Source organism: Lynx rufus, unplaced genomic scaffold, assembly GCF_022079265.1.
Source record: "Lynx rufus isolate CCGP_SWC_20201006 ecotype Redwood Valley unplaced genomic scaffold, mLynRuf1.p SCAF_1, whole genome shotgun sequence".
NCBI lineage: Eukaryota > Metazoa > Chordata > Mammalia > Carnivora > Felidae > Lynx > Lynx rufus.
Window position 1 is genome coordinate 29,198,951 of NW_025814823.1, and position 19,345 is coordinate 29,218,295.

At 39.0% G+C, this 19,345-nt stretch overlaps 1 protein-coding gene across 6 annotated transcripts in view; it reads left to right on the forward strand.

Annotated features, from left to right (window-relative positions):
- Window positions 1–16,128, forward strand: part of MTRF1 (mitochondrial translation release factor 1) — a 51,523-nt gene extending 35,395 nt beyond the window's left edge. For all 6 annotated transcript variants that reach the window (XM_047080376.1, XM_047080381.1, XM_047080375.1 and 3 more), the window contains 3 exons: window positions 7,163–7,299; window positions 11,019–11,117; window positions 15,761–16,128. In XM_047080376.1, coding sequence (XP_046936332.1) covers window positions 7,163–7,299; window positions 11,019–11,117; window positions 15,761–15,874 — 350 coding nt within the window. In that variant the 3' untranslated portion in view covers window positions 15,875–16,128. The remainder of the gene's footprint in view (window positions 1–7,162; window positions 7,300–11,018; window positions 11,118–15,760) is intronic.
- The last annotated feature ends 3,217 nt before the right edge of the window (window positions 16,129–19,345 follow it).

Below are 19,345 nucleotides of genomic sequence, written 5' to 3' on the forward strand. Positions count from 1 at the left end.
GTCCAAAGAGGATTTTCCCTTTTACAAAAAAAAAGGTGAAAAGAGAAAATAGTGTTCAGCATTTATTTTGCAGCCAGCTGTTGTTGAGGCTTCACATACGCTGAGCAGTGAGAGTGGCCCCACCAAGCTCCTTCCCCAGGAACTACACTCAGCACCTCAGCATCAAGTTACCACAGCTTTGAACTCTGTCTCTGAGCATCTGGGCTTTATCTCAGTTTATTTTGCCCATCTGTTAGCAAGATGTGTTTAAGGAATCAGCCTTAACAGAGGTTACTTTTTTGGTGTGGGAATGCTCAATAAATTTCCCATGTAACTTAATGGTAATGGTTCTTCACTTTACACCATTTCAGCCTTTGAAAGGTTTCATAAGAATGTTCTACTTTCTGATAGCAGGGAAGACCTGTACTGTGATGTCATTTCCTAGAGTTAATAATTACCTCATTGGTTTTACATTTGCTTAGTTTTCTTTGACTCTTAAGTCTTCCTTGATCTTCCAAAAGCTCTATAAAATGAAACTTACCAGATTTTCTATTTAAGCTAATGTGTTTTGGCAACACCGTTTATAGAGCCCTGTATTATCCTGCTCTAGTCTGGATGATTTACTCTCCAAGGCTACGGCACAGGGGCTGTTCCGGACACTGACGGTCTGGGAATTCCCCTCCTGTCTGTTCTGTGTTGGAGCCTCTTGTTTCTTGGATCCCATCTCATCTCTCTTAGTTTACTCCCCCATTTTAGTGAAGCCCTTCTCCAAGTGGTTTCCTAAGAAAAGATGCATGAGAGACATATTTTGAGACTTTGTACATCTGAAAATAGCTTTATTCCAAGCTCACACTTCATTGATCATGAATACTTGATTGGAAGTAATTTCCACTTAGAACATTTAAGGCTTTTGTCATTCATTGTATTTGTTGTTTTCAATTTGGAGACTCATGCCCTTCAGTTCCAAAATATCTTCCTCAATAATTTATTTACTGTTTTCTTTGTTCTGCCTGGAATTTCTGTTACTCCAGTGTTAGATCTCTTGAATTTATTGTTTGTCTTCTTTTTTTCTCTCACATTGTCTATCACTTTGTGTTTTAGGGTTTTTTTTCTCCAGCGCTTTTACTGAGTTTTAAAAATGTGTGTTTTTTTTTTAAATTTTCACAAGTTTTTTTATTCTCAGAATTGTCCCATTTTGATAACATCCTGTTGTTGTCATTGATGGAATTTTTTTATTGTTGTTGTTCAGATATTAATTTTAGTTTCCCTGAAGTTCTTTTGCTTCCTGCAATGTCTGTGTTTCCTCTAAGCTTATTTTTTGTTTTACTCTTACTTTCTTGTTGGAAATGTCTAGGAATTCTTTGCTGTCTATATATACATACTAGAGGGAGGTTCTAAAAGCTCTGGGGTGCTTGGATGCCACTTACCCACTAGGAAGTTTCACTGAAGAGCAGTTAGATGATTAATTAGCTTTTTTATTAGGGACTGCCAGATGTCAGTGTTTATAGATCTTTTTACTTGAGTAGTTTGTTTTCTCCCATATAGGATCGTCCATGATATATTTAAAAGTAAGGTTAAGGTCTCACCATTCACTAAGCAACCTTACTTAATCCTCTTATTTTCAGTCCCATGTCTCATACTTACTCTCCTTTGTCCCAAGTCTCAAGTCTGAAACTTCCCTTACTTAATTCCCTAAAGACTATACCTTCTTCTGCCTCCTACAGATTGAGGGAGGGGACTTAAAGATACGCTTCAAGACTTTTTGTTTTTAGTGACCAACTTCCGAAGTACCTGGTGCCTCAATTCCTGAGGCTTTCTGGCACTCAGCAGGGCAAATAGGCTTGTTACTGGTCAGCTCTCCCTCTACATGGAGTTATGTTTCACTTCCCCCGCCATAGCTAAGTCATTTACCATTCTTCATGTGCTTTCTGTCTGTATATATCGTGTTTGGGGCTACATGCATCCTATGTTTTTATTTTGCATTTCTGTTTCTTGTTGTTTTAGTATGATTTTTAAAAGAAAGAGGAGGCCATCTTGAGATCAGATGTCACCTTTAAATTTTCAGTCAATTATTATTGCTTGCACTGCTCGTAATAGCAAAAGTTAATATAGCCTAGGGGCACCTGGGTGGCTCAGTCACTTAAGCATCCCGACTTTGGCTTAGGTCATGATCTCATGGTTCATGGGTTCAAGCCCCATGTCAGGCTCTGTGCTGACAGCTCGGAGCCTGGACCCTGCTTCAGATTCTGTGTCTCCCTCTCTCTGTTCCTCCTCCACTCGCAATCTGTCTGTCTGTCTGTCTCTCTCTCAAAAATAAATAAACGTTAAAAAAATTTTTTAAGTTAATATAGCCTAAATATCCAACAACAGGATAATTTTATAATCTCAAGTTTTCTTTGATTTGTATTCCATAAAAAACTGTAAAAACCTAGAATATATACAGGAGCAAAAGAACAGAAAACATCTGTCACCATTCCAAATAACCACTTTGGTATATATCTTTATATCCTTTTGAATTCTTTTCTATGCATAGAGAAATAAATCCCTTTCATCAAAAATGAGATGATAAATTTTGTAGCCTACCATAATTTACCTATGAAATCCACAAACTGTTGGATACTTAGTGTGTGTCACCTCAACCCTGTATTGTGGAATATTGTTCTATATTATACTATCCAGAATAGTAATAATGAGTGTACACTGAATTAAAATTTTAAATGAGAGAAAGGTAGAAGTGATAAAAATTCTGACAAAAATGAATCAAAATATTTTTAAAACATACACCTTGTACAGCTATAAATTACTCAATTTACAAAAAGTGACCAATGGTTTGTTGCCAAACTTACCTTGAGCCAATTATTTTTTAGCTACTTAGATCTGGTTCCTTGATTTTAGAGAGGCATGGGATTCCTGAGTGGCTTGGTCAGTTAAGCGTCCTACTCTTGACTTCAGCTCAGGCCATGATCTCATGGTTCGTGAGTTAAAGCCCACGATGGGCTCTACACTGACAGTGTGGAGCCTGCTTAAGATTCTGTCTTCCTCTCTCTCTGGCCCTCCCTCATTTCCTCTCTCTCTCTCTCTCTCTCTCTCTCAAAATAAATTTTTTTTTTTTAAATTGAAAAGAGACCTCAAGGCTTACCCTCAAACTTCCCTTTAAGCAATGCATTACAAAGCCTCCTAACTTTTATGAGTCCATGTTGTTAAGAGCAGGTGATTTCTTGAATCTACTGTGTACTTTGAGGTCGACCATCATTTCAGCATCTACTGCAAAGAAAACTCAGCCTTTCTTCTATCTTTTCTACTCCATGACCCTTAGAATGGGAACCGTGTCCCTGCTGGACTTGAAAATGAGAGCTATAGGTCATTCTTCCATTTTCTCCTTGCACATGGACTCTGAAGAATCACATTTTTTTCTGACCTACTGCTTCTATATAACTCCATTTTTTTACCATTGGAAGAGAGTAGTACCGTAGGGGTATGACAAAATGTTTGTTCAGGGAAAAGTTACTTTTGTGTCTGTGTGTAAAATTTAACAAATCAAGATGAAGACAAATTAATATTTTGTGTTTTAAAGCAAGCTTTTTGGTTTTTTATCAGTTAGTGACTGAAAGTGGGCCTCAGTAATTCTTACACTATATTCCTTCATCATTGTAGATTATGGATAATACCTAATTCTTCCTAATCAGATTTAAGTTTTTACATCAATTTGCATTTTAAAAAAATTTTTTATGTATATTCATTCTTGAGGCAGAGAGAGAGAGAGGAGAGAGAGAGAGAGAGAACACAAGTAGGGGAGGGGCTGAGAGAGAGGGAGCACAGAATCCAAAGTAGGCTCCAGGCTCCGAGCTGTCAGCACAGAGCCCAACGCGGGGCCTGAACCCACAAACTGCAAGATCGTGACCTGAGCCGAAGTCGGATGCTTATCCAACTGAGCCAACCAGGCGCCCCTTCATCATTTTGCATTTTTAAGATTACAGGGTTTTTATTTAATCTTTGATTATATATAATTTCATCTAATCTAAGAACCCATTGATTAAGACATCATGATTTTGTTACTATGAACATAGAAAACACTACCAATTAAGCAATGATATGTCAATGAATGTAAGATGCACTTTAATTTCAGAGATGTTAATTTTTTAATGGGCTGTTTTAGAATGAAATATGGTATATTTGTTCTCATTTATAATTGAAAATCTTAAAATAACAAATGTAGTTATTTAGCAAACACACACTTAATACCTACTTGGTACCATTGCTACTTGGAATTTTGGAACCTTTTTTAGAGTATTAAAACAATACTGAGAAAAGTTTTTTACTTATTTATTTGTTTTTATTTTAGAAAGAGAGAAAGAGACAGCACAAGTGGGTGAGGGGGCAGAGAGAGAGAAAGAGAGAGAATCTTAAGCAGACTCCATGCTGGGCATGGAGCCTGACATGGGGCTCGATCCCACAACCCTGGGATCATGACCTGAGCAGAAATCAAGAGTCAGGCACTCAACCAACTGAGCCACCCAGGTGCCCCTAAAAGTTATTTTTTTCCAAAGCACTTTTACAGTTTTTTAATCATCCTAGTACCTTATTCAACAACTCTTCTATTATTCAGCATACTTCCCCCGGACCCAGGTCCTCTCTTCCTAGGGGAGTACTTGTGATTAAATACTGGTCTTTAGAAAGTGTATTAAAATATAAGATCAAGTGATTTCCTTGGGAATCACTGAGCTGGTAAGTAAGAGTTTTAAGCTCAAAGTTCTGACCTGAGCCACTGGATGGGAATAGTATCGATGTTTAGGTAGAACTTACTGCTGGTCAGCTGAGAAGAAGAAGAATTTGAAGGAAAGCTTATGAGCATCTAGCCATCTTGAAATAAATATTTTCATATCCTTTTAGATGGTGAAAAGGGATACCGGATTCAGGACAGCTGCAGGAAAGTGCCCCAGCCCAAACACAGGGCTGCATGTGACTGTACAGCAGTCAAGAATAAACTAATAGAGGTGAAACCTAGGTATCCTAGTAAAAGTATTTAGCAGCTGTAGATTGTGGCTTATTTAGACAGGGCAAAAACACAATTTAGAGAGTTAAATTTGGGGGTTTTTTGGAGGGTAGAATTTTACAGAAAATTTTTAAGTCTCCAGCAAAATAGTTACGACTGTATCAGTTTAGCTGGCCTAAGCTAATATGGATTTTGGGTTTTGTGGCTCACCTCTAATGTACTTGAGAGCAGGATCAGACATAGACCTTCAGAATGGTAGCTGCAAAGTTAAGAACAGAACAGCCTGAAGTATCAAGGGTCATTATTTCAGGTCGAGATTCAGGCTAGTAACTGGGCTACACAACAGGCAAAACCCACCCAAATCCAGAAGGTGGCTAACCAAAACATGTATGATCAGATGTGGGATTAGCTGATTTTAGAACCAGGACAACTGAGAAACATTCACTATGAACTCTTCCTTATAAAGAGTTTTATAGGGGCGCCTGGGTGGCTCGGTCAGTTAAGCGTCCGACTTCGGCTCAGGTCATGATCTCATGGTCCGTGAGTTCGAGCCCCACGTCGGGCTCTGTGCTGACCGCTCAGAGCCTGGAGCCTGTTTCAGATTCTGTGTCTCCCTCTCTCTCTGCCCCTCCCCTGTTCATGCTCTGTCTCTCTCTGTCTCAAAAATAAATAAACGTTAAAAAAAAAAATTAAAAAAAAAAGAGTTTTATAAATAGTTTCTTTTCATTAGTTTCTATAAACAATTGACCTTTGAACAACATGGAACAACATGGAAATTAGGAATGCAACCCCTTGTTGCCAAAAATACACCTATAAATTTGACTCCCCCAAAACTTAATAGCCTATTTTTGACCAGAAACCTTACTGAAAACATAAACATATACTCTGTGTTGTATGTATTAAATGCTGCATCCTTACACTAAAGTAAGCTAGCGAAAAGAAAATGTTACTAAGAAAATCATAAAGAAGAGAAAATATGTTTACAGTACCATACTGTAAAAAAATAAATCTATGTATATACGTGGACTTGTGCAGGTTCAAACCTTGTTCAAGAGGCAACTGTATCAAGTCACTTTTTTTCTTTTCAACTTATGTTTTTAATTCCAGTATAATTAATTTACAGTGTTATATTCATTTGAAGTATATAATGTAGTAGTTTAACAATTTTATACATTAATCAACGCTCATCACAATATGTGTATTCTTAATCCCCTTCACCTCTTTCACTCATCCCCTCACCTACTTCCCCCTGCTAACCACCATTTTGTTCTATATATTTAAGAGTCTATTTTTTTGTGTGTCTCTTTTTTCCTTTGTTTGTTTGGTTTGTTAAATTCCACGTATGAACGATATCATATGGTATTTGTCTTTCTCTGACTGACAGTTCACTTACCGTTTGTACCCTCTAGATCCATGTTGTTGCAAATGGCAAGATTTCGTTCTTTTTCTTAATTCTTTTTTATGGCTGAGTAATAGTCCATCACACACACACACACACACACACACACACACACACACACACACACACACTTATAAATGAATATACACAAGCATGCCCCACATCTTCTTTATCCACTCATCTATTGACAGACATTTGGGTTGTATAAAGTCATTTTTAAAACATCAGCTCTGTGTGTATTTGTGGCTTAAAGGGGAAAAGCTGAGTGCTCTTTGACTAAAACAGAACGGAGCAGCACTGCATGGGGGTAGCAGCAGTTCGCTCTGTCGGGCTGTTGTGTGAATCAGCTGGGAGGGAGAGGCAGAGCTGTGGGATGCAGATGCTACTGCTTCCACTCTTCTCATCTGAAGTATCTCATTCAGATATCTGAATCTAAATGGCCATCTACTGCTGGTTTCTAAAGTATGCTAAGTCTGAAATATTCCTGAGCTCAGGGCACCTGGGTGGCTCAGTCAGTTGAGCATCCACCTCGATTTCAGCTCAGGTCATGATCCCAGGGTCATGGGATCAAGTCCCACATCAGGCTCCATGCTGAGCGTGGAGCCTGCTTAAGATTCTCTCCCCTCCACCTCTACTCCCCTGTTTATGGTCTCCCTCCCTCCCTCTCTTTCTCTCTCTCTCTAAAATAAAAATATTTTTTTTCCAGTTTTATTAAGATATAATTGACATCTCAGGTCTATCTTAATTTGGCTTCTGGATGCTACAGTTTACCTCTGATTCTTGTTTTTCAGGGCTTGTAGTAGAATGCCAACAAGAACGATCACAGATAAAAAATAAAGAGATAGCTTTGCGTGTGTTGAGAGCTAGACTCTACCAGCAGATTATTGAGAAAGACAAATGTCAGCAACAAAGTACTAGAAAACTGCAGGTAAGATTTATTTGGTATAATGATACCTCTGCACAAAAAGTCATCATTTTATGTAGAAAATACAGCGTTTGTTCTTGATCAAATGGGAATATCTGATAGCATAGAGAAACTTGCTTATTTGTAAATAAACAATAATTTTATTGCATATGGACTAGCAGGTTAGGGCTAAATTTGGATGTGTCAGTTTACAAATGAATAGATGAGAGGGGCACCTAGGTGGCTCAGTCAGTTAAGCGTCTGACTTTGGCCCAGGTCATGATCTCACAGTTCGTGGGTTCAAGTCCCACATTGGGCTCTGTGCTGACAGCTCAGAGCCTGGAACCTGCTTCAAATTCTGTGTCTCCCTCTCTCTGTGTCCCTCCCTAGCTTTCTGTCTCTCTCTCTGAAAAATAAATAAAACATTTTTTAAAAAAATGAATAGATGAGATATGCGTAAACTCCGAATTATTTCCCAGTTGTTTCCCTCCAGTGTTTGTATCGTGACTATCTTGAGAGGAGATTAGGTTAAAAGATAAAAAAGTTCTCTGGAAATTAGGATAGTTGCAGATTTTTTAATTTAAACACCTATGCTTTTTTAAAAACTCTGTGGGATCAAAAGTAAATGTCACTGCAAAAAACCTATAATGGTGATTGCTACTGATGGGATGTGGGGTGGGGGTAGAAGAGAGATTTATTGGCCACTATATATACCTTTTGTACTTTCTGAATTTTGTACTATATAAATGTATGATATTTATTCAAATATGTAGATAAAGGTTAAACAAAATGAATAAGTGTCATTGATATAAGTAAACAAATTATTGTGGGATTTTAAATCCTAAAAAAGGTTAAGTTTGTCTTTGAGAGAGGTTGGAAGAGAAAGTGTGCTTTGTATTGTTTGTGGATAGGTATGCTGCCCTAAATTGGGAAGGATAATGAATTAAATTTTTTTTTTTTTTTTTTCCACGTTTTATTTTATTTTTGGGACAGAGAGAGACAGAGCATGAACGGGGGAGGGGCAGAGAGAGAGGGAGACACAGAATCGGAAACAGGCTCCAGGCTCTGAGCCATCAGCCCAGAGCCCGACGCGGGGCTCGAACTCACGGACCGCGAGATCGTGACCTGGCTGAAGTCGGACGCTTAACCGACTGCGCCACCCAGGCGCCCCAAGGATAATGAATTATATAAACTTTAAATATTAATTATTTTTTTTACCTGGTCTCTTCACACTTTTGTCCTTCTAGCTTTCCTTATGCACATTGTAACTTCCAACTAGTAAAAGTGATGGGATAAATGGGAGAATAATCCTCTCTTTGTGGTAATCCTAGACTGTGGTTCAGGATCAGTATATACATTTGCAGATAGGAATGCTCATTAACAAACCATTGCTTCTTGGCAAGTAAGTGATAATGTAAACACGATGAATTTTGTGACATTTGGATTAATAAAAGACATTGGGATTTACTTGCTATTTTGCATTTCAGTACCAAATGTTCACACAGTAATTTTTAAAATGAGTATTTAATATTGGTCTGATACAAATAGTGTGTGTGTGTGTGTGTGTGTGTGTGTGTGTGTGTGTGTGTGTCTTCAGAAATTTCTGGCTTCAGGCAGCAGAAAAGGCCTCCCAATTAACTTGTCCATCTGTGTGAATTTTTTAGTAGGTATTTCTAATGCTTAGAGAAGTTTTGGTTCAGCTAATATATACAGTAGCTTTTATATGGAAGGCATTATATCAGGTTCTCAACTCTGGCTCCATTTATCACCTAAAGAGCTTTGTAGATCCCTCAGCCCCCCGCCCCCCACCCAGAGTCTGACATAATTGATTTGGGTGGGATCCTGGGCATTAATATGGTGATAGTAGTTTCCATACCTGGCTGGTTGCAGAATGGATGGCCTAGGGAATATTCTAAATGTACATAATCCATGATTCAGTATATCTGAGGTTGGGCTTTAGCATCTTTAATTTTTAAAAATGCTCCTGATGGTCAGCCATATTTAATTTAGTTCCATATCATTTGCCTAAGGGGTTAAGAAAATAAGTTATAAGGGCACTTGGATGGTTCATTTGGTCCAACTTTGGCTCAGGTCATGATCTCACGGTTTGTGGGTTAGAGCCCCACATCAGGCTCTGTGCTGACACCTCAGCCGGGAGCCTGCTTGAGATTCTGTGCCTCCCTCTCTCTCTGTCCCTTCCCTGCTCACGCTCTGCCTCTCTCTCAAAAATAAACATTAAAAAACATTTTTTGAAAAAAAAGTTATAGAAATGTCTTTTTTTAGTCTTAAAAAGTGGAAGTGTGTGAGAGGGGGTATTGTGTTGGGGAGGTAGTGTAGGTGAGATTAAGAAGAATGCAAATAACCATGGGGTACCTGACCTGCGGTGGCCCAGTCGGTTAAGCGTCCGACTTTGGCTCAGGTCATGATCTCACGGTTCGTGGGTTCGAGTCTGGCAGGCTCTGTCCTGACAGCTCAGAGCCTGGAGCGTGCTTCAGATTCTGTGTCTCCCTCTCTCTGCCCCTCCCCCATTTGCACTCTGTCTCAAAAATAGACAAACATTAAACAAAAATACAAATAACCATAGCATAAGGCAAACTGTAGTGTGCTGTGGAGAAGATTCCAAGTGTAAGGAGTTTCAAAGGAGAAAGTTAACCTATTTCAGTCGTTGCTAGCTGGAAAGGTGGGGATGATAGAGTGTTTGGGAAGGGCATCCCTTGAGATGATGTTTTAGCTGAGTTGACAGAAATGCACATAATTTTGATATGGTTTAATAAGTGGCATTATAGTGGGTCACATAGTTTTAAGAAATGATGTCAGGAAGGTTGGCCACATTATGAGGTACCTTGAATGATGAATTGAGTTGTGTCTGCTTAGTAGACAAGAAGAAACCGAAGAAGTAAATTTATCAGAAAACTGTTTTAAGCAGGCTAAGCAGGGCAACACAATGTAAGCAGAGAAATGGAAGAGGAATCAGGAGATTTTTACAGGAATGAAGGTGAAAATAAGAAGCCCTTGAATGATAGAAATGGAAAGGGCAGGATGTAACAGGTGACCCCTGAAACCATTGGGAATGGGCAGGTAGAGAATATGATGAATTGAAGATGGATTCTCCCCTGGTGTCTGTGTCAAGCTCCCATGAAATGTGAGCTAAGTTGCGGGATGTCAGAGTTTACCACTTGGAGCCAAGGGCATGTGGTGGTGTTATTTATAGAACAGGAGGAAGAACTGATTGGGATGCAAAGATAATTTGGTTTTATTTTTTATTTGTTTTTTTAATGTTTATTTTTTGAGAGAGAGAGAGAAAGAGAGCGCGTGCGTGTGAGCGGGGGAGGGGCAGAGAGAGAGGGAGACCCAGAATCCGAAGCAGGCTCCAGGCTCCGAGCTGTCAGCACAAAGCCCGATGCGGGGCTTGAACTCACAAGCTGTGAGATCATGACCTGAGCCGAAGTCAGACACCCAACCGACCGAGCCACCCAGGCGCCCCAAAGATAATTTGGTTTTAAATATTTGAAGTTTAAAGTGCCAAAGAGACATTCATTCTTATTCCATAACTAAGCTTTACAAACCTGTAGTCTTAAACAGTAAGTTTTGCCCATTCTTGTTCCTTGTTTGTCACTTTGTATATATGACTTTTAGAAAAAATTGAACCTGTTATAATAGAAAAGTCATTTACAAGTATGTTTCCATTATAATAAAGGTAATTATAAAGTTAAAATATGAATTGCCTTTTTGTTATGACACAGGTGGGAACAAGAGCCCAGTCAGAGAGAATTCGGACATATAATTTCACCCAGGATAGAGTCACTGACCACAGGATAGCATATGAAGTTCGTGATATTAAGGTAATATTACTGAATATGCTTTATGTACTTTGCTTTTCAAAGAAAGTATACTCAAATTCTATAGAGTTATGTCTAAAATCTTACCAAGTAATTTAAAATCATTAAGCCAGTTTAAGATAGTACCCTAAAATTTGCAGATACTTGTATTAGTTTCATGGTAAAAAATGTGGTCTTTATGCCAGTTTCAAACAATTCTCTTTGAACTCCAGATTCTTTGCTATGCAATCACAGTGTACTAAGGTATATTCAATATGCATGTATACACTGTATCAGTTTCCTGTTGCTGTGTAACAAATTACCACAAATTTGGTGGTTTAAAATATTATATCTTAATGGTTATATAGGTTAAAAATCTGGACACAACAGAGATGAGTTCAGAGCTCTCAGGTCCAGTTGCTTGCTTGGTGGCCCTTCCATATGCCCAATCCCACTTTGAATCTTTTGCAGGAATGGCGCAGGCCTTTTTAAGGGCTCATCTGCTTAGGTCAGGCCCATGCCAGTGATACTCCTTTTGAATGACTCAACGTCAACTGATTAGTCACCTAATCACTGGAGTGATATTCTGTCATATTCACAGCTTCTGCCTTGACGTAAGGGAGGGACTTCTGCAAGCCCTCCACCAGGGGGCATCTTAGAGTTCTGCTTACCACGATGTATTATTGTTCATTAGATTCAGGAGTTATAATTATGCTGTTGGAGAAAGACCCTCTCATCATGGTTTGAACATTAACCTAACTAAATCCCATTTGGCCGGATCACTGACATAAATCATTAATGATGAAGCACAGGAAGATTCCCCTTTTGCTTCCACTGAAGGGGAAAACGAAGTGGTTCTCATAAAGGACTGTGTACAAAAGGCAAGAGATGGAAAGTTCTGATCTTTTTCCTTGATGCCATGTGATATATAAGGCTTCTTTCATTTGATTCTGTCCCATTCTATACTCAAAATTAAAGTCCTCATTTTACAAGGGGAAATGTCTGTGTTTTCAAAATATTTAGAAATTTCTGTGTATCTTATGCCACTTCCTCTGTCTTCTCAGCAATTTAATACTGTCTTAAATAGGAACATAATAGCCTTGTCAAAAAGGAGAAGATATTTGCTCACTTCCCTTTCCTCAGGAAACACACAGCAATAACCAAATATGTTTGGCCATATTGTTGTAATTACACCATACTCTTTCATTTGTTTTCTGGTAGTGGTGATGGTTTTTCCTGAGACAGCTGCATTCTTATGACCAGTAATATTTTTTAGAATAGCCCTTAGGTCCTCAGTTGGTATTCAGTATTGAAACAGGCAAATTAAGTAGCTTTTATAGTTATAAAATACCTGGCTTTGGCCTGGTTATAATAACATGTTATTACTGACGAAACTAGCATGCCAGACTCCAAAATGTAAGGGAAATTATATTTGCGTGCTCTCATTATGACTAACCCACCTATTGGAAAGAAAGAAAACATCCCATATTGGTGAAAGGAGGAAATTTGGAAATGTCACGAAAAAAATGTAGTAAAACATTAAAATCTATATGAAGGACAGTAAAGAGACAAGTAGGAGTGAATAATTTAGGAACTGTAAGAGTTGTAGATGAGGCAGGAAAAGTGATTGAGGGCCTTAATCCGAGGGCAGTAGCCCCAGGACAGAATGGAAGGCGTGGAGGGGAAAGAAAGTGGATGTCTGTGGGACTTAGCTCAGCTAAGCTCAGCTCTGCTCCTTTATTTTAGAGCCTGACCTCCTTCCATTTACATAGTTCTTGATGAAACTGCTCTGCTCTTACACGATTGAAGACAATAATTGGTTTGTTTGGGGAGGAAATCCGAACAAGCCCCCACCAATGAGTTCCTTCCTAGCATTTTTAAACCGGAGACAAAGAGGGTTAGTCTCTCTCTTGGCTAAAGCTGAAATGTGTAAGATTTATAAGAGGCTAGAAGCCACATTTCCAAACCACGAGGAGAAGGCAGTGTTCAGTAAGAGATGAAGCTGATGTATTGAAAGGAGCAAAAATAGAACTGGATGGAAAGAATCTTGATGATCTTAATACCCGCATTCATTTATTCGTAGGCTGCATTCCCAGGGTGGTGGCACCAGCCTTTACATTCCTATCCTTGGGTTCTGTGAGATCACCTCATATTCTTAGTGTGAGTTCTCGTGTAGGTGATTTTGTTTTTATTTTCATTCATCTAGATAAGAAGCACAGACTACCCTATAATATATTGTTTTATGTTTCTATTGTTTCTCAAAGTCCTTGTGCAAATTCCTGAACATCAACCTATCTCCTGCCCTGTATTTCCTTTAAACTGAAGATTTTCCCTTGCCCTGAATACTTTGTTTTCATGCCTTTCTTCATCCTCCTTTTGACTGAAATGCTCCATTCTCTATTTAGAGAAATACTATTATCTTTTTAAGATCTAATGCAAATTTTTTCTTCCTGCCTAAACTCTTCCCTGATGCCACCTTCTTTTTTTTCTTTTTTAATGCTTATTAATTTTTGAGAGAGAGACAGAGAGTGAACAGGGGAGGAGCAGAGAGAGAGGGAGACACAGAATGTGAAGCAGGCTCCAGGCCCTGAGCTGTCAGCGCAGAGCCCGACATGGGGCTCGAACTCACAAGCTGTGAGATCATGACCTGAGCTGAAGTCAGACGCTTAACTGACTGAGCCACCCAGGCGCCCTGCCACCTTCTTTTAAAATTAACCTTACAACCCTCAGTTGCTTCCTTGATTTCTTGCTCTGATTGTGGTGCCTCACTCTGTCACTAGATTATGAGCTTCTGGAGGTTAGGAACCACAAGTCATTCATCCTTGTTCTATCTCTAGCACTCTGGTTAATCCAATTGAACTCTACGTGTGATGTGATTATCATTTTAGAGGGATGATCCTTTTGATACAATTTCCAAATGATGAAATCACCTTGGCAATACCATGATCATTTGAGTTCTGGGCCTGCTAATTTTATAAGCAGTTTCCATATTATGCTCAAAATGGTTTAAATCTTAATTTAAAAGCTTATCATAGTGCTTTTGCTTTACTTTTAAAGTTTAATTGAGGTTTTAATATATGCTGGTGTTTTGTGGAATGCAAAGATAGGAAGGCATGGTTCCCCCTATAGTTTAATCGGAGAGATAAATGTATACACTTAACCTAAAATTCAACTTTAAGATCATTCAAGAAAGACCAAAATAAGATTAGTTCATACCTACATCAAAACTTTAAATGTTCTGTGTTCTGGATGCTGACATTGAAATGGTCCCATTAGGCCAGTGTCTAGATTTTGAACATTTCTAAAATATAGGACTCTGCTAATTCACTGTTCCCAACAACTCTGTTACACAGAACTTCTGTGGCACAGGAAAGGTACTTAGTCATTATTTTAGTGACTTGTAGAGATGAACTGTAGGGAAGACTACAAGGAAGTCTAACTGAACAGTTTTCACCCAATAGACATATTTTGAGGTAAACATAAGAGCATTTATTTTTCTGAACTTTTTATTTAGAAACTTCAAGTATACTTTGAAGGCTGGTTCAAGGGGCGCATGGGGGGCTCAGTTGGTTAGGCGTCCAACCCTGGCTCTGGTCATAGCTATGGGTTTGAGCCCAGTGTCACAGCTCAGAGCCTGAAGCCTGCTTCTGTCTCTCTCTGCCCCTCCCGCATGCATGCACTCTCTCTCTCTCTCTCTCTCTCTCTCTCTCTCTCTCTCTCTTCCCTCCTCTCAAAAATAAACATTAAAAAAAGAATCAGTACACACGCTGTACCTAGATGCAACAGTTGTTAACATTTGCTGCCTTTGCCTTCTCTTCCTCCTCCACCTCCTGTGTTGCTGGTGAACCATTTGAAAGCAAGTTGCAGACCTCAAGACGTTTGTCCCCTAAATATTTTGGCATAAATATTTTTTTGGTTGCACAGGACTTCTACATTTTAAAACCACATTTCCAATTTAAGAAAAAACAGAACTAGTATAAGCCACTTAATGGATTAAATACAATCTAAATTTGAGGGTTGGCATGAGAAGTTTGAGCTTGAAATGGTCCTGGGAGGTCCAGAGGACTTGGCAAGGCTGAGAAGGGCAAGGAGGGGCTGTGCATGTTAATGTGGCAGCAAGGTGCCTGGGGCATTGATGGAGGCATTTCAGTCTTTCTTGCCCTTGGGAAATAATGTGTTATGAATGAAAAGGGTGGAATTTTCAGGGCAAGAGTAAAAAGCCTTATCTTTTCTGGGGAACAAAAGAAGGCAAACATCCTCCCAAAGATGGTTTGAGACCTAGAACCCTGTTAGGAAAGTCAAGCAAAGGAATTTTAAAGAGAGAGGTGGTAAATTTCAAGTCTATTCAGATCTCCTTTGTTTTGGTGTTTCCAGAGTTGGAAAGATACAACTTCTACAAGATTGATTTTTAAATAAAATGCTAATGGAAACAAAGAAAGAGTAGAATTCCATTTACTCTTTTGGATTCACTTTTTACATAAAAAGCCAATATAACAGGATCCTCCCAAGTTAGCAATTGTGTTCATTATGTTGTAGAACCACTTCAGTAATCCATTGTTGCTATTAAATATGGACTGTAAAGAAACAAAGTAAATATACATCTAATTCTTTGCTTTGTTTCTCTTATTTCTACTAATCAGGTTTTTATAATAACTCTCTTTTACCAGGAATTTTTATGTGGAGAGAAGCATCTGGATCAGCTAATTCAAAGACTACTTCATTCAGCAGACGAAGAAGCCATTACTGAATTTTTGGATGAAAACCTTAAATCAGCAAAATAAATGCTGATTTATTATAGATTCTTCTATAAATGAAACAGACCTATCTCAAGAAGCAGCTGTTCATAAAGTGCAGCTAAAATTACACAGTACGTACAAATATATTTTTTAATGAATTAAGTCACATTTCTTGACCTAAGAATTTATAAAATACAGTCCCAACTCTTCAAGCAGAAAACAAGCATGCAATGAACATTGCAAAAAACAAAAAAATAAGCATGTATTTTTGAAAAGAGAAATAAAGTATTGGGAATTGATTATGTAATATAGGTCACTTCTTCTCTTTTATATGCCTTTTTTTTTTTTGAGAGAGAGAGAGGACGTGCAAGTTGGGGAGAGGGGCAGAGAGAGAGGGACAAAGAATCTCAAGCAGGCTCCATGCATGAACTGGGGCTCGATCTCATGACCCCGGGATCATAACCTGAGCCAAAACTAAGACTTGGACGCTCAACCAGCTGAGCCACCCAGGCACCCCCAAACATGCCTTTTTTTTAACCATCTGTAAATTAAACACATTTTCCATTTATTACTTCAGGATTTTACCACATGGTAAAATTTAGTGATACAAGATTTATAAACTTCTTTGTAAACCCCTATTTAAAGAAAAAGTATTATTAACCATGTTAAAATTAGGCTTTAAACTGCTACTTTTATTTTTTTATTTTCTCTCTTTAAACTAATTTTTCTTAGTTTTTTTTTAATATTGGTTTATTTTTGAGAGAGAGAGAGAGAGAGAGAGAGAGACAAAGTGTGAGCAGGGGAGGGGCAGAGAGAGAGAGGAAGACACAGAATCCGGAGCAGGCTCCAGGCTCCGAGCTGTCAGCACAAAGCCCAACGCGGGGCTCGAACCCACAAACCACGAGATCATGACCTGAGCCAAAGTTGGACACTTAACTGACTGAGCCACCCAGGCACCCCAACCTGCTACTTTTAAATAAAAAATAAATATTGTGAAGAATATGGGTCAAAAATAATGATTTGAGAGCAGAACAAATTCTCTACTGTATAAACTACACACCAATATTTAAAGTGAACTCTCTGCTTGGCTTTTATTTCTTATTTCACTTTGGCTTAATTTATAAGCATCAACAGATGTGGTGTAATGTGTGTAATTCTCTATGCCTGGTTTTGTGCAGTGATACATACAAAACCCCATCCTTACCTTACGGAGCTTCCAGTTGAGTGACAAAGCCAAAATATAAACCGTCGACTCTAATACAAAGTGGCATGATATATTTAGTAGTTGTGCTCAGGAAGTTTCTTGAGTTCAAAAGAGAAGGGTTATTATTTTAGACATTCCTCAGAGGGAAAGACTAGCTAAAATAGAGTTTTAAGACCAATGGAATTAGGAGGTGAAATTTTTTTCAGTGAAATTTTTTTCTCAGTTTTTTATTTTGAAACTTTTCAAGCACATGGAAAAGTTTTTAAAATACTTTTTAAAAAATAGTGCAACGAACAGTATATACTCTAGTGTCCTACTATTACCCTTTTGCCATGGTTGTTTTTTTCTCTATATATACACATATACATACCTGTGGTGGTTATTGGACCATTTAAAAGTTAGTTGCAGACTCTGTAATACCACGCCAAACTATCTCAGCTTGTCCTGAGAATAAGGACATTCTCCTACAAAATCATAACTCCATTATTATACTTAGTTATGTAATAATAATTAATAATGACTGTATAATATAGTTTAATATCTATCACATGTTAAAATTTCTTCAATTATCCCTAAAATGTCTTTCTAGCTGTTTTCTGTTAGTTTTGTACAATCCAGGATCCAGTCAAGATTCACACATTGTATTTGGTTGTATCTCTTTAGTGTTTGGATTAATCCCCCAACCTTTTTTCCCACATGACATTGACCTTTTAAAGAATCCCACAAGGTTGTTTTGTAGAATGACCTACATCCAGGTTTGTCTGGCTGCTTCCTCGAGCTATTGGTAACTTTTATCCATCCCTTCAATGTACTATGAAGTAATATTAAGTCTAAAAATTAATTAAATTTAGTAAACACATTTGACAAGGCTACTTCATGGGTAATGTTGTGAAATTCAGTCTATTGTGCCAGGAAGTTCTATGGAGTTATACTTTGGCATTATATAAACATTTCATTCCTTGGGGCGCCTGGATGGCTCAGTCAGTTAAGCGTCCAGCTTCAGCTCAAGTCATGATCTCATGGTTTGTGGGTTTGAGCCCCATGTCGGGCTCCGTGCTGACCACGCGGAGCCTGGAGCCTGCTTCAGATTCTGTCTCTGTCTCTCTCTGCCCCTTCCCTGCTTGCACTCTGTCTCTCTCTGCCTCTCAACACTAAGTAAATGTTTAAAAAAAAAACAAACATTTCAGGGGCGCCTGGGTGGCTCAGTTGGTTAAGCGTCCGACTTCGGCTCAGGTCATGATCTCGTGGTCCATGAGTTCGAGCCCCGCATCGGGCTCTGTGCTGACCGCTCAGAGCCTGGAGCCTGTTTCAGATTCTGTGTCTCCCTCTCTCTCTGCCCCTCCCCCGTTCATGCTCTGTCTCTCTCTGTCTCAAAAATAAATAAACGTTAAAAAAATTAAAAAAAAAAAACAAAAACCATTTCATTCTTCATTTAGTGTTAGGCAGCTTCTGAGATGATCCCAGTGATCTCATTCTTGGCCTTCGTACACTTTTGTAATCTGTTCCCCTTGAACATGAACTGGATTTGTTGACTGTCTTCTAACAAATAAAATGTATAGAAGTGGTAGGATTGTCACTTCCAATATTGGGTTGTAAAGAGACCTGCCTCTGGTTCAGGCTCTCTGGCTCTGCCTCTCTTTCTGGCCATGCACACTGTTGCTGGGTAGATTGGGGAGACCCTGGGGCCCTGAGACCTCCACCCAGCCTGTCTCCAGAATGTCACCAGAGGCTCTTGGCCTCATCACAAGAAAGAATCCAAGACCAGACACAACAGTTGAACAGTGCAAGTAGGAAAGTTTATGAAATGAGAGTACACTCAGGTGAGCTCAAACGAAAGCTGGTGGAATATTTATTACCTGGGGAGGCGATTTGTGGGGGAGCAGGTTTTTGTGCCTTTTCTCCCTTACTTGGTCAAGGTTTCTGGTCTTCCTGGTCTTGGGCCTCTCTGGTTTGATCCAGCTTCTTGTGGCTTTGTTTCTGGAGTGCTGCCAGAACAGGTCTCTACTTTCCCCGGGAGCTGGCCATGACTCCCCTTTTGCTGGCCTACAGGCATTCTGTTAAAACCTAACTAACTTCCTACTCTAACAACACAGGCGGAAGCAAGGGGATGTGAGCAGCTCTATAGAATAGCCTGCGCTGTGTGACAGAACTGAGGACCATGTTCCAACAGCTCTCAAGAAATTAAAGTCTGCCTCCTAGCACATGTATGAGCTTGGAAGCAGATCATTCAGCCCCAGAGGTGTCTTGAAATGACAGTGGTCCTGGTCAGCAGCTTCACTACAATTTCATGAGACCCTTGAGCCAGAGGCACA